Genomic DNA, 20,267 nt, shown 5'->3' on the forward strand with positions numbered 1-20,267 from the left:
TCGTTATCTGCCCTGATTTGGTTAAAACGGGGGGCGTACGCCTGTTTTGTGACAATTATGAACAGCATAAGTGTCAAAAAAAGGCGTACGCCCCCGTTTTCAACAAATCAGGGCTGATAACGATATCATTCGAGATGATGGTTGGCTAGGAGCGTGCTATGCGGTGAAGTTCATTTTTAAGAGTGTAGTGCAAAAATGGTTAAAAATGGAGCCGAGGACATATGTAATAATTTTGCAATGACCGACTTCAAACGACAATAAAAACTTGCAAAAGTACAGTTTATTGAACAGATAGTTATATGTACAAAAATACTACTACTCAAAACAAACTATTCAACATGTATATACTTCTCTCCATATTTAAAACGCGATTATTATCGGGTGTCCTACGTCGAAGGTAACGAGAGACAAACGCTCAGATATTGAAGGATCCAACTAAATAACGCACGATTTCAGTACGATGCTATAATAGTATTTTGTTTTTCTTACTTTTAGTTATAGAGCCACTGCTGTCAGACCTTGTGTCTCGAGAATCCTTACGTGGGTAACGAGATGGTCTCGACGCGTTGGTAAGAATCAACGAGTGCGACGGAACAGAAAAGGACTGAACACGAAAACTGTACATAACCAACATATATAACATAAACTGACATATCGAAACACGTATAAGCAGAGTTTTTTTATTATCTTTTTTTACATAAAATTTTGTTGGAGGTATACGTGCATGCCCGTGTCTAGACCTTTTCTGTCCCTGTTCCGTCGCAATCATAATTATGGTTAATCCTACGTGATTTGTGCTATTGAAATCTAAACTTTATTTCCAATTTTATTCTCGTAAAAGATATTAAATCTCTGCGCGATGCGGAATTTGCTGGAACTTCTTCTTCTCTCTCTTTTCTTTTCTTCTTCTTCTTTTTTTTTTTTTTTTTTTTTTGAGAAGGGTGTCGTCGAGGTGTCGACTGGCCACGCTAAGTGCACTACCTGGAAGGTCACCTTACGCACTCTTAAAAAAAAGGGTGTCGTTTAACTCCTTTTTCTTGCCACATATATAACTCCCTTTTGGAGAGTACAATTATTCTCAAAAATGGAGTCTCCTCACTCCCTTAAGGGAGTAACATTACTCCCTTACTCCCTGCCGGAGAGTAATATTACTCTCCTATAGGGGGTTAGAGCGTAACCCCACTCCCTAAAGGGAGTGAGGGGACTCCTTTTTTGAGAGTAATTGTACTCTCCAAAAGGGAGTGATATACGCGGCAAGGAAAGGTGTTAAAGTACCCCCCTCCCTCTTTTTTCTTTTTTTTTAAGAGTGGGAGGACTCATGGAGGCATAGGGTATTCAAGAAAAGCGTGGGGATGGGGAACAAGATTCTTTTTCCAACACAAGCTTTGTTCACATGAACTTCGTTGAGAAGCATTGTAAGGGTCACGTTACCCGAGGAGGCCAATGAGAAGGCTTAATTCGCACACGTCATTTCTGACACGCATTTCTGAGACTACCCTTTAAACAGCCCTGCAGACGATTGTAAAACAGAAACAAGAGAACTAACAGTGACGTCACACGGCTGCCCCCACCCCCCACCCCAATTTCAGATTCGAATTTACGGGGTGCGCCATTGCTTCCTCCAGGTGGACTGCGGAGCCGCGGCAAAGACTGGGTGGCAAACGCATTGAGCGCACGTGATGACGTCCCGTTCCTCTCCTCCAATCGAAACTTCTGATGGCTTCTCAGCGCTTTAATAAGTTAGTGGAAACGCATAACGCTTCCTGGTAGCATTTATATTTCGCATATATGTGGCTATATTTCATAGTAATATTTTTTTTAACTCCAATGACCAAACTTGACCATGAACAACCTTGCGGGAGCATCCATTTTGACGTGTTACCTTTCTATGCATGCAAAACATGGTATAACGACAACAGATCCACACGTCACACTTGCATTAAGTAGCCTAATATCTTACAATCTATCACAAAAGATAATTTGGTAGTGCGTAGTCTACCAGTCCAGCCATGTCACTCGATCGTTATCGCTTACGCAGTCAGTGAACGATCTTGGTCTCGTGGCCAGCGATAACCGCACTCCATATCAGCTGTAGTCCCAAGGTTGTTCCAGAATGGGCTGTTGATAGCCATCGACCTCTCGGAAGGCACTGCCCTGTCTACTGGCACACTCCGTTTATGCACGTCTGGAAAAGTAAGACAGACGTAAATCTACGTCGTTCTTGAGACATCTGTGGTAAGTTTTGAGGCTCTGTACTATAGCTGTGGGACTGGTGGCTTTTTTAAAAAGTTGGTGAGTGTGTCTAAAAGTGATAAATAATGCATGGAATTGAGAGAAGACCATATACAGAGTTAAAAAAATACAAGAATTATAACATTACGTGGTCTGGAACCTTTTTTTAATATGTATTTCATTAACACCATCTGAAACACAGAAAAACACGGCCACGCTAAGCCTAACGGCTTCAGATGGGTGATCTTGCGAAAGGTATGACTCTTGGGGGTAGGTCAGGTAAGGGCATTTTAGTTAGGTCACATAGATTGGGAGGGGGGTCTGGGGGGCGTCCCCCCCTCCCAGTCACGCACATGAGTTCGGAGTAACTGTTAAGTGCAAAAGTTAGGTCGAGTGGAGTTTATCGTTGTGAATCTGCATCGTTATCTTTCAAGCAAAAGCCCGCGATGCCTATAAGTTTCTTTTTCGAAGACAGTTTGGTATTCGGGTTTCGCCAACTACAACACGTAATGTGAGGTAATTACTTTTTCCGTTAATTCTCCTTGGGTTGTGTGCTTAGTGAAAATGTCCCTCTTAACGCGCTGTCGTTTCAAGGTATGGTGTAAAGCAGCAGACGGACAGGTTATGTTGGCGGTACAGTTTAACAGCTTCTTGCTTGTAAACACGGCGCAACAACGTACAACGAGGATTAGCTGAGGCAGGCGACGACAAAAACACGTAAGCCTCGAACGCCCAGAAATTAACGAATTGAAGTAATTTAGGGAATAGATGCCAACGCCAGGAATTGAACCTGGGTATTCTGATTTCCGGTCTTCTGATTGTAGCTGCAGCATACCTGCCCGGAAATCAGAGGACACACAGGTCCAATTCCTGACGTCAGCACCTATTCCCTGGGTTACTGGGACAGCACAACAAGTTATACACGCGGTGGGGAACGCTGCCAGTAAAATTTCGGTAAAACTGCTCGGGGCGACGTGTAGCTGGTGGGTATAGTGATACCCAATTTGTCAAGCAACAGTGCTCTATATTCCCGACTGGCTTGCTGCTCGACGGCTACGTAGCCGACTTCTTTTGTTTTAGACACAGTGTTGCGCGCATGCAATGAAGTTTTGCCGCCGTATTTGTCGAGCAATTAGCAGTTGATGGCTACTTGGACACAGTGTTGCCCGTAATTTTCAATCTCAATTTTCTAAAAAAATATGAGCGCAATTAGAACGGAAATTGTGACTTTATAGTAGTGAGGCTATATCGAACAGATAAATTTTCTGAGATTGGAGCTTTACGTTACTCTTAAAAATAGCGAAGTAAGACAGTCGTCGAAAACGCGTCACTCGAACCTCATCATCATTATGCCATTGCTGTCACTCTAACCAGACCCATTGACGACACTGCTAAACCATTACACGCTGATATAGGCTTACCCTGTTTGAAGCGCATACGGTGCCATCCAGAGCGTTGGCTATTCTGTACACATACATTCCCGTGTAGTAGTTGACGGGATAATTGCAACGAATTCTACACTGTAATAGGTCCTGTTTATTCTGAAAGAAAGATACGTTCAAATTTTAAACCCAACATTGTACGAAAAAGCTATAGAGTCACTAAATAAGCCTCGCTTCAGAGTATCGACACTAAGAGCAGGAGCGCCATCTTGTTTCCGCACCACAGACCGGTATCATCCCATTTGAGGATCAAAGACCGCTTGTATTGTCAACCTGTCCATGTATTGTCAACCAGAGCGTCCCGAGGATCATGAGAGAACCGATGTTCTGAGGCTGGAACAACATAGCAAGGACAAATACGCACAAGGCTTCATCGTTAATTTCTTTGTCCCGGGGATGTCAAGGTGAGCTCAAGGCCGTCAACTGCTGCTTGCAAACGAAAAGAACATTTCACCCGCGCACGATAGATGGCATCGTGCGCGCTAACGTGCGCAGTGCGCGTGCGTAGCGCGGCGCGGAAACAAGATGGCGCATGCTCGCTCTTGGAACTGAGTGTCGATACTCTGAAGCGTAGCTTATTTAGTGACTCTAGAAAAAGCCGCAGTTGCTTCGCGGCGCTAACGTGGAAATAAATTAATAAATAAATAAATAACGTAGACGTAAAAATGTCTTTCTCTTCTTCTTTCGCGTAACAGAACAGTAACAAGAAATGATCGCGGTGGTTTATTCCTGGGGTATATGCCTGTGTGGCCGCAAGTGTCTAATCTCTATTTCAGTGGCCCATAAATAACCGTGCAGTCTTAGCAATGGTGCACCGAATTTATTGGACGAGATGAGGAAGTATACAACTTTAAACTAAACGAGCACTTAGCAAGTCGAATTTAAGCTACATTATTGGGGAAGAAAATGTACATCTCGCTGTTAAAATTGTCAGTAGTTGTTCCTCGATGAAGAAGCAAACGTTGAGAAACATAACCGCGTTAATAACTACATTCACAATGAGGACGAATATCTAGTGAGTTACACTGAAAGAAATTGATCGTAACAGGTATATGGTATAACACTCACGTTATCCGTCCACACGTGCGGAATTTCTGGGAATCGCACCCTACAGTAATCGATTGGCTTGAGGACTTGGCCGGGCAGTCTCTTATCCAGAGTGAGCGGATAGTTGAAGTCATCCAAAAGGCATTTGTGAGATCCTCGGCTGAAAATATCAGAATTACCTTTAATCGTGTTTTGTGCCTTTTCAAGGATACTATTCGGAGGATATCGAAACATTTACACAGTGGTATAGGGCAGACGACGAAGATGTAGGAAGTAAGAAAAAAGGGGGAAGTTATTTATTTACACGTGGAAAGCTAAGGGGTAACGTCAACGTTGCGGCGGAAACTCCGCCTTCGTCAGGACTATACATATATAGGAAAAGAGATGAAAAGTCGGATGGGCACGAAAGATGATAACGTCAACGCCTATAAATACAAAATAAGGGAGACGTGGACAACAGAAGCAGGAACATTAAGTTTAAAAAAAAGATTTATTATGAATTAAATTTTCTTTTATCCTGACGAAGGCGGAGCCTCCGCCGCAACGTAGACTGAATGTAAATGTCCCTTAGCGCTTTTTTAATTCACAATATATCTTTTTTTTTTACTTCATACTCCTACTTCTGCTGTCCACGTCTCGCTTATTTTATACCGGTATATTCAATGTTCCTGTGAAGTCATACTGTATCATGAAGATGCCGGATAGGTACCACAAACTGCTATCCTATTTTCCAGCCGCATGAACTCCACCTCACTGACACCCGTCAGTGAAGAAATACCTGACGTCATGTAGTGAACCACATTCACTCTTCCGGTTCATCATAAGTCGAGATCGATCTCTGCGAAGGCCCATATTCCTTTTCCATAAGGCCTTTCCCTTCACAAGTCATTTTCTACCCTCACGTTTGTACCCTCACCCTGTTTGTAGCAATAATGCGTGATAACGAAGCGATAATAAGAGGTATAATTCGTACTCTAAGATGTGTTTGATTGTCTCGATGCAGCAGGACGAGAAGCGGTACTTGTTGACTCCTCCTTCTTTGTAGCTCATGATGTAGCCATCGTCCCATGGGCAGTCCTGGGCGCCCGGACTGTCGGATAGGTAGTCGGGAGGAGGGTCGCCGTCGTGCACACATCCCAACCTGCGTTAGATGGAAAAAAAAGAAGTGAAAAATAGAACATTAAAAAAAAAACGGGAGAATGGAAACGAATGTCACATAACACGGACAGAGCTTGTGCAAGGAGGGCAATACCCTGAGGACAGACTGACTATGCTGAAAGGTACAAGCGTGTACACATGAGGATACGAAACCATCACGTCTGCGAAGAGCACACTCGATGCGCCATAAAGGGTTCCATGTCAGCACCGCGAACCAACTGCAGCCATGAGCGGTGTATGGGGGAAGGACAACAAGTAAGAGTAGGAGACAGGATGGTTAGAGTATGCGTCCCGTGTAGACTTCAGGGGGACTTAAAGGGGGTTCAGGGGGAACTGTGCTGACATTCCGATAGCCTCGGATATCCACGACCGGTGGTAGGATTCGAACCCACTACCTCCCAGCACTTGGCATGTCCTTGAGGACATCACGAACGAGCGAATGCTGCACACACTCAGTCATATATGCCACTGAGAATGCTGTCCCTGAGAGGTTAGTGAAAAAAAAAGGGGGGGGAGGGCTTTATATGGAAGTAAAAGAAATTACGTACAGGTGCGCCATCTCGTGTGTAGCCACGTGAACCCCGTCGTAGGTGCCGGGCATGTCTTCCCCTAGTCCCGCCCTCTGGTGTGTGCACGCTCCGCCAATATACGCAAGACCTGCGATGAGGGACCACCATATAAAGCCATCGTCAGTGGAAAACCTTGGTATAGCATTAAATCTTCCCGATATAGATCAGATACATGATGGGAGCTCACCAGCGACCAGAGGATGAAGGGAACCAGATGGCATTAACTGAGCGATATCTCGTCTGCAGAAAAAAAGTGAGACATATGCGTCAGCTCTCTGCCGTCATGCGCGGAGTCACATACCCTGTAATGAGGTAGGCAAAGTCAAAGTTTCCAGGAATGTAGCCAGTAGCTAGACGATACGTGAAGCCAGCTAACGATTGGTCTGCGATGACGTATTTGCCTTGTGTCTTCCAGTAGGTCTCCTGATCAGGCTGGGAATAGAGAGCAATGATGGGGTTATGGTCAGCGCTTGGAATACGAAGCCAATACGATGAACCCTCGTTATTATGACTATGGTCGTTCCCGAAAATTTTGGTCATAATGCGGAATTGTCATATTGACGGGGGGATTTGGTCAGCGCTTGGAATACGTAGCCAATACAGTGAACCCTCGTTATTATGACCATGGTCATTCCCGAAAATTTTGGTCATAATGCGAAATTGTCATATTGACGGGGGGATTTGGTCAGCGCTTGGAATGCGTAGCCAATACAGTGAACCCTCGTTATTATAACCATGGTCGTCCCTGAAAACTTTGGTCATAATGCGGAATTGCCATATTAACGGGGGGATTTGCAGAGGTTTCACTGCGTTGTTCCCCAAGAGTATGGTCGTAAAGCGCGTATGTCAGATTATCGGGGGTCATATTAACGAGACTTCACTGTAATGATAATTTTGGTGTCACGACTAGCCAGCCACGGTTGCTTCGCGGCGCTGACACGCGATGTCTTTTATCTTTGTTACAGAACACACGTATGCACCATCAGTACATTGTTGCGCAGGCTACGTGTATGGCCATGTATTGTCTCGAATATTGTCCGGCGTGCGGGGACTCCGCCCCGCTATGACGTAATCTCCCTGCGTCAACATGACGTTGCGTCTCCATGGCAACGTTATATTGAAAATACCAGCGCAGAACGGTGTTTCCGCGTTGGCCATATGGCACACCCCGGCCCACCCTCTGCAATTAAACTTGATCTACACTGTGCCTGCTTGGACACTGGTGACCCCACAATACGTGGCGATACCGATGGCATCATGAATTAAAAATGTCACGCTATCAACTGTATGATACCACATCTACTCTTGCCACAACGCGGAGTTGGTTGGACAAAGGCTACTAGGCGCCCCCTGTCCGTGTACATCATTGCGAGAGCCATTGTGGTTAGGCGGAGGATATTTTTGTTAGTGATTCGTCTGACTTACCTTACTTACGATGATGGCCGTGATTTTCATTTTGATATCGATTCCAGTGGCTGTCGAATATCTAAGATTCACCTGAAAAAAAGAGGGTTGCAATCGCAGCTAGTGAAAACAATCGTCCGTACAGAGATTCAGACAGTCAGTGCTTATACAGATGGAGGCTGTTCTGCACTCTACATATGTATTTAACTACACCTAAACTCCCGTTGATTATTGAAGAATGCATTTGAGGTGTACGCAGGTTAAATCCCCGAGCGAGGGGTACGAACTGTCAATTGCAGTTGTCGCGTAATATAGTTCAGCAAGAAGAAGACATTCTTACGGCGTTCATGAAGATGCCGATGTAACGAATGAGGTCCCCTCTGGTCTTGAACTGTTTGTTGTGCTCGTGGTCAGTGACTATGACGACTTCTGGACGTATCCTGTAAGTCCGGTTCTCTGTAACGTCACGAGAGTTGCCTTAAATGAGAATCTCACTAAAATACACGTGTTATGACAGTGCAAAAAAAAAAAAATAGACGGCATATTAAAAAATCTCAATATAATCTCCGAGTGTCTATGTAAGCGATTGTGAGTTCCTCTGTGAATTATTAAAGAAAAAACAAAGACGTACAGCTCGCATCAGAGTTAAATTGAACGCCATTCAACCTGGTGGTGCTTCGTAGAAATAACGGCGGAGGGCGTTTTGGTCACCTATTTATTTGCAGTTAGAGGGGTGGCTCTCGCTATGCTTTCTGCTAGGCGCTGCCAAGGTGACTCTCATTCAGCTTCGCAGGCTGGTGCGGTGCTCAAGTTAACATTGACGCGAGCTGTACGAAAAGAAAAGTATGCCGCACGTAGTAAAGCATCTCATGATCCTGATTATTTCAGAAAAGTGGTATAGGAAGGAAGTTTCTTTCACAGCTGGTCACAACCGTTCTTCCTCGCATGTTATACGATCGTATTTTTTGCCGAAATACATTTGAACATTACTTAATACATAAATATGTACTTAATTAATACATTATTAAAACTGCGCAATATATATGTCAAGCACACTCCTGTTGCTTTTTGAGCAGTCCCCCCCCCCCCCCCCAGCATAATGCTTCGGTCCAAATAAACTGAACAATGACTAAGACCAATATAGAGCATACACTTTTTTTTATATTCCATTATCGAGGTTTAATAGTTGGCGCGGCTGTAATTATGTTACAAATGTTTGCCTCATCCGGCGACACCACTCTTAAATCGCGTAAAAGCTGGAATTTTTATACGTCGAAATAATAAATCCTGTATAACGTGTTGTAAATTGAAACGTACACATGCTGGGCCACAGGATTACCTCGCATACCTCCTTAAAGCCTGTAAAGTTATTTTGGGCGTCAATAAACCAACCTGTCTCTCTTTCCGTTTAAATATAATGATAGTAATAAAGTATAATTATAATATATTCATCTTACGAGGGTAGTTCAATAAATATCCTTAAAACTTTGGTTAAAATTTTATCTCGTACTTAATATTCTTGCTGCGGGTGGTAGCACAGGCCTTCTACTTTGTGTTTTGCGCGACCTCCGCATGGCACTTGCAAGCACGTAACAATGTTGAGCATTCACACGGCGCGGAATATCGAATGTGGCGTACGGCGCATTTAGCAGACGACACTTCGCAGACGACGCCGTCAGCGTGTTTTCCTGTCGTCTGCTACGGAATATCCTGTGGCTGTGTGGCAGGGCATTCCCCACGGTTAGCAGTGCACGTGAAGATACGACGTTGAGCGCTCGCGCCCACGTGACAACAGAAAGCTACGACGCTTTCCGCATCTTCCGCTTTTGGGGGAGTGTCGCTCGTGTCGTATGCTAAGCGATGCTAAGCATGCACTAAAGCTCACTAATATCCCTCCGCATACGTCTCGTATCGGTATTTCAGCTATTTGCGATCTTCGATTTGATTTCCTTCTACGTGCACCGCATTCGCCCGACCTTGCGCTATCGGACTACCACATCTTTGGCCGTCTGAAGGCCGTAAGTTTGCTTAACTGGAATACAGGCGCTTCCGCAACGACGGTGCGTCGGCATTGGGAAGCAAGAGGTCTACGCGGAAAAGAGAGAGAGAGAGAAATACATGATGACGATGATATGGGGGAAAAATGATACATTGCTTCCCAGAATATTCGTTTTCACTGTTCGTCAATAAATTATATAACGTTGTTTATCGAACCACCTTCCTATAATCACGCTTTCCTTTTAACCCGTGTTGGCGCCGCGAAGCGACTGTGGCTATGAGTAGGGTTCCGCGTTTTCAGTTTTTATTTTTGGGCGGATTCGGCGTATGTTTTTTTTTTATGTTTATTGATTTTTCACGAAATCGGCGTTCTTCGGTGTTTTCCCTGGCGTGTGCATTGTTTACCCGACAGTTATCGGCGAATAGAAATCCCAATGTAATATTTCCGCGCGACGCTAATTCAACATGGCGTCGTTCGCTGCGGTGGCGTATTACGGCTAACGAAAAAGTAAACGGACATTTTTTCGGACATTTTTCACAACCATCGTATTGCCGTATACGGTTTTCTGATCTTCATCAACAACTTGCTGGGCATGTGCAGCAATTTATCTCCGTCATGTCCTGGAATGTCCCTCTGTATTCGGCGTTTTCGGTTAAAACCGAATGAGGGAAAATTTATCCGGCGTACATTTTTCGGTGTTTTCGATTAAAACCGAATGAGGGAAAATTTATCCGGCGTACATTTTTCGGTGTTTTTCGATTAAAACCGGAAACGCGGAACCCCTATGAGCGGCGTATATAGCCGGGGACACAGGTGGGGAAAGAGACAAGCAGTATAGCCGGGGACAGGGAGGTTTGTTTGTTTGGTATGGGATGAGAGTGGTCAGCCTAGGAGTACCCTGGGTTGCTACTGGTTAGTATGCGTACGGGGCCGACTTCGGGGGGGGGGGAACCATACCGACATTCTTCTGGAAAGTCTGCCGCGAAAAAAAAAACAGGAAAAAAAACCCGTGCGAATGTGTTTACTTACGTGATCGACGTTGAAACAGTTCGTTGGTGTCGATGTCAGTCAGTTGGGTTATGTTGTTTGTGAGTTCTGAAAGACGAACCACGATTACGAACATCTATACTGAGACCAACACGAATCTTATATCTACAATACCGTAAGACACTGAATTAAAGTGCGGGGTAGTTGGTATATGTACCTAACATAACAAAAACAGCGCTTTTACGACACGGACTAGGATACAGCAGTTAAGTACTCCCTAAGACATTTACCGGAAAGTAAATACCCTGTACATATACCCTACCCTAGATAGTAAATATCCTAAGACATTTAATTGTATTTATATATGTGATAAACTTAAAGAGCCAGTCTGAACTGAAATAGTTTTTTAGGTCATCCGATAAAACAACATCAGACGAAGTGAAAATGATCTGAGCGATACTCCTATAGACTGAAGCAAAATTCTTAGGCCGGGAACCCAACCTGAGGTGTGAAGTTGGATTTTCCGCCTTCGAACGGTATCAAACGTGGTTTGGGTCCTCGTAACCATTTTTGAACGACTCAAACCACAGGTCCCGTGACTCGATCATTTATGCCCCGTCGTCTTTTTCGGTATGGAGGAAGGATTCATGCTCGAATGGAACACTTTTTTTTCGCTTTCATACTTTCCACTTGAACTCTTCGGCTACCTCTTAAGAAAAACTATAGGACCTTTATAGCCTATATAAGAAACCTCTTTCTGTTTTTCTCGTTTTCTTTCTTTTTTTTTCGTTTTCTCTCTTTTTTCGTTCCTTTTTATGAAAGGAATAGCAAGTCGGTTTTTGCCTGACTAACCTTTCCTTGTTTTTTCTTTCTCAATAAACATATCCCCCCCTATATAAGAAAAACTATATATACAAGACAACCTTGTCTCGACCCCAAAAGCACTGCTCTCTGCTTTCTTTTACTCAGCACTAACCGTTGGATGAATCGTGTTTTTCCCTCTCCCCTCTCTGTCTCTTCATATTATAGATTTGTACCTCCGTATTAAAATTTTCATTGCTGACGAACTCAATCTATTCCCCCCTTTTTGTTATATATATATTCAAACTCAAAACTTTCATTGCTGTGTTTCAGGAGCTTTCGTGTGTGTGTATGTGTTGTCTTTTACGTTCCTCAAGCTGAAGGTTTTCTTGCTTCATGAAACTTCACCAGCTAAGCCGCCATCAGTTATCTCAGTTATCTCAACCTTTTTTGAAGTTCCTACATACTTACGTGAGTCGAGGGGATGTGAGTTTCGTTGCTTGACTCGAAACACCCTGTGCGAGTGCCTGGTACGGTTTGTGCGGGCAGTATTGTTTGGAAACGGTACCGGTACGATACGTAAGCTGTCTGACAAGATGCCTTCCTGTGGAGAGCGAAACATTTAGGTTACAGAGTTTGTTTTATTCGGGAAGCATCGAAGGAATTGTGACGCTGTCAAATTTGGTTGCGAATATATATGGACATCGATGGAAATTTATCGAAGACCTATTTGGCGACAAATGAGAATAGAATCTGACTTACCACAGTTATATCGTTGGGGTCCGTGTGTAGAGCGACGCAGGCTAAGTGTTCGTCGTCACAATATATCTCTTCCTGAATGGCCATGGCCTCGATCTGAAAGTGAATATTCACTTCATTTACAATGTCGACGGCGTCGTTTTCCGCCAAAAAAAAAAAAAGCCACTGACTGTTATAACAACGTTATAGGAATGAATAAAGCCGGACCAGCGCATACGACGTTTTTCTCGACGAAAAAGCGTCGAGCTCCGCGGTCGTGACGTCATCCCGCGACGGGAAACCGCCCAGCCCACACGCAAACGGAGATTTTATCGACGGTTCCTTACGCGGCGCTATGCTCTGCCTTCGTAGGATGTTTTAAAATGGTGAAAAAAGTGAATTTCTCATTTATACTCTTTTCACGTCAGATTTACTCCTCACAAAAGGATAAGAAATGGAACTTTCCCCCCTTCGTTTCAGATGACGCCTTCAACGCACGAGCAAGAACATATGTGAGGGACGGTTAAGGTTTCACGTTTAGAATATAAAACGCAATACTGCATAAATGTAATTTAACAGCTGCTCACCAACACGAAAAAAGAAGAATGCGAAAACAATCCTCCCTTTTTGTGGAACCGCTTTCAAGGACAGAGGGACCGTCGCGAGAATCTGGGTACTTTCTGTAACTTCGACGACTTCTACAACAGGAATGCTCTGATGTCCTCAATCCCACTTCGTCCGTATGCCAACTTAACGTTACTTTTTTTTTTTAGTAAATTACCCGTGACTGTTTCTTGTGGGAAAGTTCTTTCAGCGAGCGCCTATATACACGAATAGATGTCTTACGATTTCGTCTATGGGACCACCGTTGGAGTCGTAGGTCCGAATCAGGACCTGGTCTGGGAACAACGTTGTCTGGTGAAGATGAAGAACAAATCCTTCCGCAATGTGAAGCAACCTCCGTCCCGTCGAATCCACGTGGAAATGTGGGAAGACCAGGAACTCGTTTTCCATTACGGGCATGTGGTACACAGGAACTGCAACGGGGAACCATAACTCATTATGTCCGGGTCAGTACACTCTGAACAGCTGAGAGTCCCCGATCTTCATTTGGACACTTTTAACCAACACTATATGACTGCCTGAGCTTCAAAGCCTTAGGAAACGCCGTCCTCAGGCTGATAGCAACGCTTTCGGTGTTATATCGTCATCGGATACATATGGGTCAACTATCCGTCATACTAAACGCAGGGCCGGAGATGTGCCTCTGCCTCAGGCCCCGCACACCCCTAGCATCGGCCCTGACTAAATGTTAAAAGTTTTTTCTCATCTTGGTCTGGTTCGCATACAAGAAAATCTGGACGAACTATACGAGAACTGCCCATGGATGTCTTGAGGACATCCGAATGCTATCTCGCATATACCACGACAGCGCGGACCGCGTCTTATAGTTTCATCTCATCAAAGGAAGGATTTGATGTTTTTCAGAAAACTTTCGCAAGCACCATCTCGTCGCCACATATACGGGATACAAATAAACCGGCCTCGTTGGATTAATTGGCCAGCCTGTTGACCTCCAGGCCGCGTGTTCGAACCCAGCCGCCAGCAACTCGGTAGCAGAGCACAAGTTGCTGCGAAGGGACGAGACTTCGTTGCACGTTAAGTTCTGACCCTAAGGTGGAGAAAACCCTAGATCCTCCTAGAACATCCTAGATCATCCTAAATAAATCCTAGAACATCCTAGAAGCGAACGTCGTTCATGCCCACATATATAGTTGTCTCGCGACGTAATGCCTCGATACCGCTCGCTTGTGCTACACGATATCTGTTGTGGCTGAGACATCCCTCTTTGCAAAGTTATTATCACGCGTATACTGTGGCTTCAAGTTATTATGGCATTATACCACTTCCAAATAACATTAACGAGCCAAAGTGACATTTTAAAAGATGGGAGCTCAAATAAATTTGGATAAGCTTTCAATTTCAACGCTATCCCGTACACACCCAATATCATTTCTCACATGCGACGTTTACCGATAGCAGCTCTAATAAATTATTCCTTCCGTCGAAGCGTGCTAAGACTTTCTAAACCAAGTCTATCGCAGAAATACGCTCGCGCAAAATTAGCACAAACGGAAGCCGTTGTACGAGATATTCAAAGCCGTTAGACTGATTTGTAGTCAACTGGCGGTTCGAGGGGAGCTGTCACCATTTGGCTCGCCATGCTAATAAGGGATGACCTTCGATGCTATTTTTTTCTTTAATGTCACTTAGCATGCAGTCTCATTACATCCGTGTAACGTAAAAGGCGAAAGGGCTGCATTTGAAACACTGAGGAGGTACTAAAGCGGATTAAAGAACGAAACGGTAGGCAGACCGCCACTTTGAGACCAGTTTCAAATCCCGTGTTAGCATAAGGATTATATTTTGCGATGTAATCGCCTAACCGTGTATTCACGCGAGCGCCATTCCCCCAGAAGCGGAAGATGCGAAAAGCGCCATGGCTTTCTGCTTTCGCGTGAGCGCGAGCGCTTAACGTCGCGTCTTCACGTACACTGCTAACCGCGGGCAATATCCTGCTAGACAGCCGCAAGATATTCCGTAGCAGACGACAGGAAAACACGCTGACGGTGTCGTCTGCTACGTGTCGTCTGCTAATGCGCAGTACGCCACTCCCGATATTCCGCACCGTGTGAATGCTCAACGTAACACGGGACAGAACTTCGGCTCTGTAAGCAGTGTTTTCGCTTTTTCTTCCACTAGAATCTTCCGCGAGGATGTCGCTCGTGTGAATACATGGTAAGGGGGGTATTCTTCAGAAGCAGACAATCGCGGGACAGAAGCTCTCGATGTAGCCCGTTCCTTCAGTTTCAGGTGGCAACCATGTGTGCTGAGTAAAGAGACAGACAAACTTACCAGTTGCTTATATGAGTCAAAGACATCAAAATAGAGCGTTTCTTTGCCCGCCACCGGCTTCAAAGCAAGGGGAAAAAAAGGACAAACCAACTAACTTGAGACGTTTGCACCGCCTCTAGCGGCGGTTGTGTTGGTTGCGGTGGTTGCTGTGGTTGCTGTGGTCGGAAAACTCCATCTGGTGTGGAACCTATGGGCGCTGGTGCGCGAACCTGTTATTAGCACCAGCATAGAGTAAGCATATTCCTTTGCACATACTTCACAATTCTTCCCACCACCTTTGATAGCACATATACTTCACAATTCTTCCCACCATCTTTGCATGTTGATAGAAGGAAAACTCAGTGACAAGCCGAGGAAGAAGCCGACGAACAGTACCGGACTGTCGTTCTTCTGAGAGTATAGAACAGTCAAAGGAGTGCAGTTTTTCTTCGAAGTATACAGTTACCAGATATACGAACACTTAACCGAAGCCTTCTTCCTCAGCCGCCGTTGCATTAACATTTGGAAGACAGACATCATGGTCTGGCTTGTGCGCGCAGAAATCTTTCAAAGGCTGCGGGAGATAGTGCAAAGGACTTGTATCCGTGTCGTTCCGTGGTCCTTGTCCTGCTTGAGAGCTGTTTGGTCATGATACCGTATACCAACTAGGACAATCTTCCATCTTGCTGATTTGTATGCAGGCAGCGCCCCCTCCCAAGAGTTCATAGGCCGCCTTGACAGATGCGACCACAGCTGATTCCACGCAAGGACTACGCTGCTAAAATTAACCAAGTTTGGGTGAAAAATAACAACATTAACGTTTCTTGCATTTAACCAATCCGGAGTCATCGGATGTATTAAGAGACAGGGAAATACGAGGAGGAGCCTTATTTCCACCGAAAAGTGAAGCTCGAGGCCAGCCAGTGTGACGTCACTGCTAATTTTCCTGTTTCGGTTTTACAGTTGCCTGCATTGCATACTTTCGGGATTCATGGAGAGGTGTGATTATATTGTGACGTGTCGAGGCGAGGTGGCCCCCTAATGGGCGAAACACATGTACGACAAAATGCACGACCATAGCCTCCTATATACTAGTAGGCCGACTATAAAGGAGGCTATGGTACGACACGTCGTGTGATGTGTCGCACAGTTTTGCTTCACTACTCGTCGCACGCTGCGTTCCCAGACACATGGACGTCAACAGCCCTACGACATGTCACTGGGGACCGCCGTGTTGCTAGCACAGCATGGCCAGAGCTACTCTTATACTGCTGGTTCACACTGCTGAGTTTACGGTGAATAGTCGCCATGGCAGCAGAGCCCCACTCTCCGCAAACGCCATGATTTGCTGAAAACTGGAGGAGGAGCCTATTTTGTGCCGTGCATAATGGCACAAAATAGGCTCCTCCTCCCGTTTTCAACAAATCAGGGGCGAGAACGTTGTCATTCGGGATGGTGGTTGGCTAGAAGCGTGCTATGTGGTGAAGTTCATTTTTAAGAGTGCAGAGAATACCAAATTCTCATCGCTACACTCTTAAAAAAAAAGGGTGTACTTTAACTCCTTTCCTTGCCACATATATAACACCCTTTTGGAGAATACAATTACGCTCAAAAGGGTGTCTCCTCACTCCCTCAAGGGAGTAGCATAACACCTTCTCCCTGCCGGGGAGTAATATTACTCTCCAGTAGGGAGAAAGGTGTTATGCTACTCCCTTGAGGGAGTGAGGAGACACCCTTTTGAGCGTAATTGTACTCTCTCAAAACGGTGTTATATATGTGGCAAGGAAAGGAGTTAAAGTACACCCTTTTTTTTAAGAGTGTGGGTTTGATCCCGGCCGAAGACTGTAGCTGTGTGTTTTTTTAACAGTGTAGCATTACGTTGCGTCACGTAGCACGTGCGCGCGCTGCCGAACGACATGTTCGCGCTACCGACATAGATCGGAATAGGGCCCCAGCGGAGATATCAAAGTAGTTTTGTCGCGCCGCGAAATGTCGTAGAAAGCAGCAGGTGACGACCTATTTCGCCAGCGAGTCTGTCCCAGATGCATGGCGTTGCAACGCGTCGGACGACGCGTCGCGCATTTTGTCGAACATGTCACTCGACCTGCAGCGCCACCTGGATACAGAAAGCCTGCTTAATGCGTCCTCTGACTCTTTTGCACGTGGCCAAAACAAGTCAGCCAACCACCGCAGCCAGCCAGAATGTTAGCCAATCGCCAAAGACGATTTTCAAACACAGGCTTCATGTGTGGCTACTAGCGGCTGCCCGTGCGGCTCGTGGCGGGTCGTCTCCGTAGCTTCGACCGTGATTTGTCGACTCTTCATTGTTACGCCACGTCGCTCAAGGCTCCGTGTCTATAGCTGGTGTATCTAAAGTGCCGTGTGCAGAGCCTTGCCATTGGCTTTTTCTCAGGCACCGTGACTTACGGGGCTCCAACAAGACAAAAGCTCATCCCCTGTTCATACGTCCACTCCCCCCCCCCCCCCCCGCGCCCAAGCAGACACACTTTTCTCTTCTCTCGAAAAAGAAAAAGGATAAGTGTCTTGTATACACGGGGTCATACAGGGTGTTTCGAAAAACGTGTCATTCGAACTTTATAAAAAGAAACGGTGCGACGGAAAAATACGGGGTAAATGGCATTTGTTTGGCAACCGAATTTGCCATCTTGCAAAAATATTTTCGTTTGATTTTAATTAAAAGAAATTTAATTTCTTTAATTGACCTCCAAAATTTCCCAAGTCAACCTAACGTTTCTTTTTTTTTTTTTTTTTTACAGAATTGGAGAGCCCGTTGCGAACTTAGTCGGATCCACCAAGAAATCCGCTCGATATTGCAAATGGAACTGCCCCAAAAAAGTCCCGCAATTGAGGCTTCAAAGTTTCGGGTGTTCAACGGCGCATCAAATCAGTTCGAAAGATGCGCCACACCTGCCACACCCTATAGTGTGTGGCAGGTGTGGACAGGTGCCATGGGCGCCAGGTGAACAGGGGCGCCATTATGTGGTCGGGTGTGAATGTGCCAGGTCGGGCACTCAACCTGGCACGTTCATAAATGATCTAAAGCAACCGCCATTAGAGAGGTTGTAGTGTGAAACCTAGTGCGGACCACACGAAAACGCATCCCCAAGGACATCATGTTAACCATGTTGCCATGGGCGCAGGTAGCTCTAGATGCGCCACTGCGCATGGCAGGCTCCGTCAGCGGCTTTGGGTTCCGTGAGCCAGCTTGGACGATAACACGAGGATCAAGAGACTTTGGACGGCTCTGGTACATGTAGCTCACAACTATCACCAATGAATCTGTTCATGCTACTCCCATTGTGGTCCAAATCACGCCTCTCCTGTCTTTACTCCTCAGACGCACTGAGGCAAATGTCGGCGCACTCTTTATAAATTCCTCGAGCAACGACAGACAGATGAGTGATCTGTCTGTCGTTGCAAGAAAACATCAACCTAATACAGATTAGATAAAGATAATAAAGTTACTTATTTCCGAAACACCCGGAGTGAATAGTTGTTGTTGTCACTTTTAGAAATGAGCGGTTACCAGCATCGCGTTTTAAAGAATAAAGTAAATAACAGCATCGGAACCCTCGTTAAGTTTTAACGATGAACTCGTTATTCGCTGATTTGAAATGGTTTTAGAGGCTGTCTCTGACGCGGCTTTATCGATAGGTCAGTAGTGATCGTATACTGTGTGGGCAATAATTTGGCACAGCCTCAGTTTGCAAACAACACCATGTACAGTAACACTTTGAACATTTCAGCGCTGTTCGTTGCGGTGAAAATTCTCGCCCAACAGAGGTAGTAATATCTGCCGGAGTATGATGAACGACATTCTTGTTTGTGACTATACCTATCCTACCACTAGCACATATATACTTATCATGCGAAGCACGACTGCGGGTATCATGCGGTTTCTTCATACCCGATTTCATAATATGTGTCAGAGCCCAGTCTGCTTGCCGACATCGGCCACATCTCATCATCATTTCTTTATGTGCGTGTGTTAGGTCAGGGACAAGATGATAAATATGGTGAAGAGCGGATGAAAAAAAAAACGACACCTAATTAGAACAAACCACAAGCTCACAAACTCGCTCTTCGCTGAAGTAACGAACAATTCAGAAAGCAGAAGTGACATTGAGAAATCGGGCGATAAATGTGCCTTCGGGTGTTATCGGGTGTTTTTGTTTCTCCTCTTGTCTGTTACGTCCTTTCCTAATCTCTCTTATTGTTTTTATTTTTTATTTTTTAGCGGGATCGTGACCTTTCAGCGGTAATCCCCGAAGGCATATACAGTATTGACACACATGGGTGTATTGCTGGGAACGTAAGTGACCCATTCTTATATGCGTTACACGTGGCGACCTTTGTTCGTCTTCAGTGGAAACGTCACTTGAGGATTTTATAGTGACTGGAATTCGGAGAGAAGTCGGGTATAACCCGAATTCGTCGGAGGTCAATTCGGGGTACCCGAAAAAGTCACTCCCTAGTTATATAGAGTAAAAAATCGGAGTAACCAAAACACCCGTAACTACTTTCCAGATGTGGGCAGCGCGTTCTCCGCGAGGGGACATAGACGTGCAAGCTTAGTCCACGGAGCCATGTCTCGCGACGAACTGAAACTCCCAATTTAAAGACCCGTCAAAATGAGTCACAAAAAAAAAAAAAAAAACGCATAAGCGTCGTAAGAGAGAGAAAAAACAAAAAGCACCACTGACCTCTAGCGACGACCAGGGCCAAGACCGCGACCATCACAGGTCCGGCTACCCGCATAATCCTTGCAGGTAACGGAGTCATGTCGTGCACAGACGACGATCTCCTTTCGACTCAGCAAAGGGATTCCGAAAACGAGGACGGACTCGGCGAAAGATCTCCCAAGATCTCTCCAAATAACAAAAAAGTCGGAAGCTTTCGATGAACAGGAGCGATGCGCCGGCTGCAGGGACGCTCTTTTTCTGCTCGATGTCGCTTTCTCTCTCAAGAGCCGCA

At 45.3% G+C, this 20,267-nt stretch overlaps 2 protein-coding genes across 4 annotated transcripts in view; one reads left to right on the top strand and one right to left on the bottom strand.

Annotated features, from left to right (window-relative positions):
- Nucleotides 1–258: 258 nt before the first annotated feature.
- Nucleotides 259–20,251, bottom strand: LOC135401596 (A disintegrin and metalloproteinase with thrombospondin motifs like). Of its 2 annotated transcripts, XM_064634096.1 has the most exons (15): nt 19,997–20,251; nt 15,389–15,502; nt 13,224–13,414; nt 12,402–12,494; nt 12,111–12,243; nt 10,881–10,946; nt 8,193–8,308; nt 7,874–7,945; nt 6,750–6,880; nt 6,636–6,688; nt 6,428–6,536; nt 5,695–5,862; nt 4,743–4,881; nt 3,654–3,773; nt 259–2,185 (listed from the first exon to the last, which is right to left on the bottom strand). In XM_064634096.1, exons 1-15 carry the CDS (start codon nt 20,073–20,075, stop codon nt 2,159–2,161), a joined length of 1,611 nt encoding a protein of 536 aa, XP_064490166.1. In that variant the 5' UTR covers nt 20,076–20,251; the 3' UTR covers nt 259–2,158. The 2 variants fall into 2 exon arrangements, with proteins under 2 accessions (XP_064490166.1, XP_064490167.1); XM_064634097.1 differs by lacking the exon at nt 15,389–15,502.
- The window catches only part of LOC135401598 (transmembrane protein 138-like), a 38,040-nt gene continuing 37,309 nt past the window's right edge, over nt 19,537–20,267 (top strand). For both annotated transcript variants that reach the window (XM_064634099.1, XM_064634100.1), the window contains exon 1: nt 19,537–19,605. In XM_064634099.1, coding sequence (XP_064490169.1) covers nt 19,586–19,605 — 20 coding nt within the window. In that variant the 5' untranslated portion in view covers nt 19,537–19,585. The remainder of the gene's footprint in view (nt 19,606–20,267) is intronic.

The sequence above is a fragment of the Ornithodoros turicata genome, chromosome 7 (genome assembly GCF_037126465.1).
Source record: "Ornithodoros turicata isolate Travis chromosome 7, ASM3712646v1, whole genome shotgun sequence".
NCBI classification, from domain to species: domain Eukaryota; kingdom Metazoa; phylum Arthropoda; class Arachnida; order Ixodida; family Argasidae; genus Ornithodoros; species Ornithodoros turicata.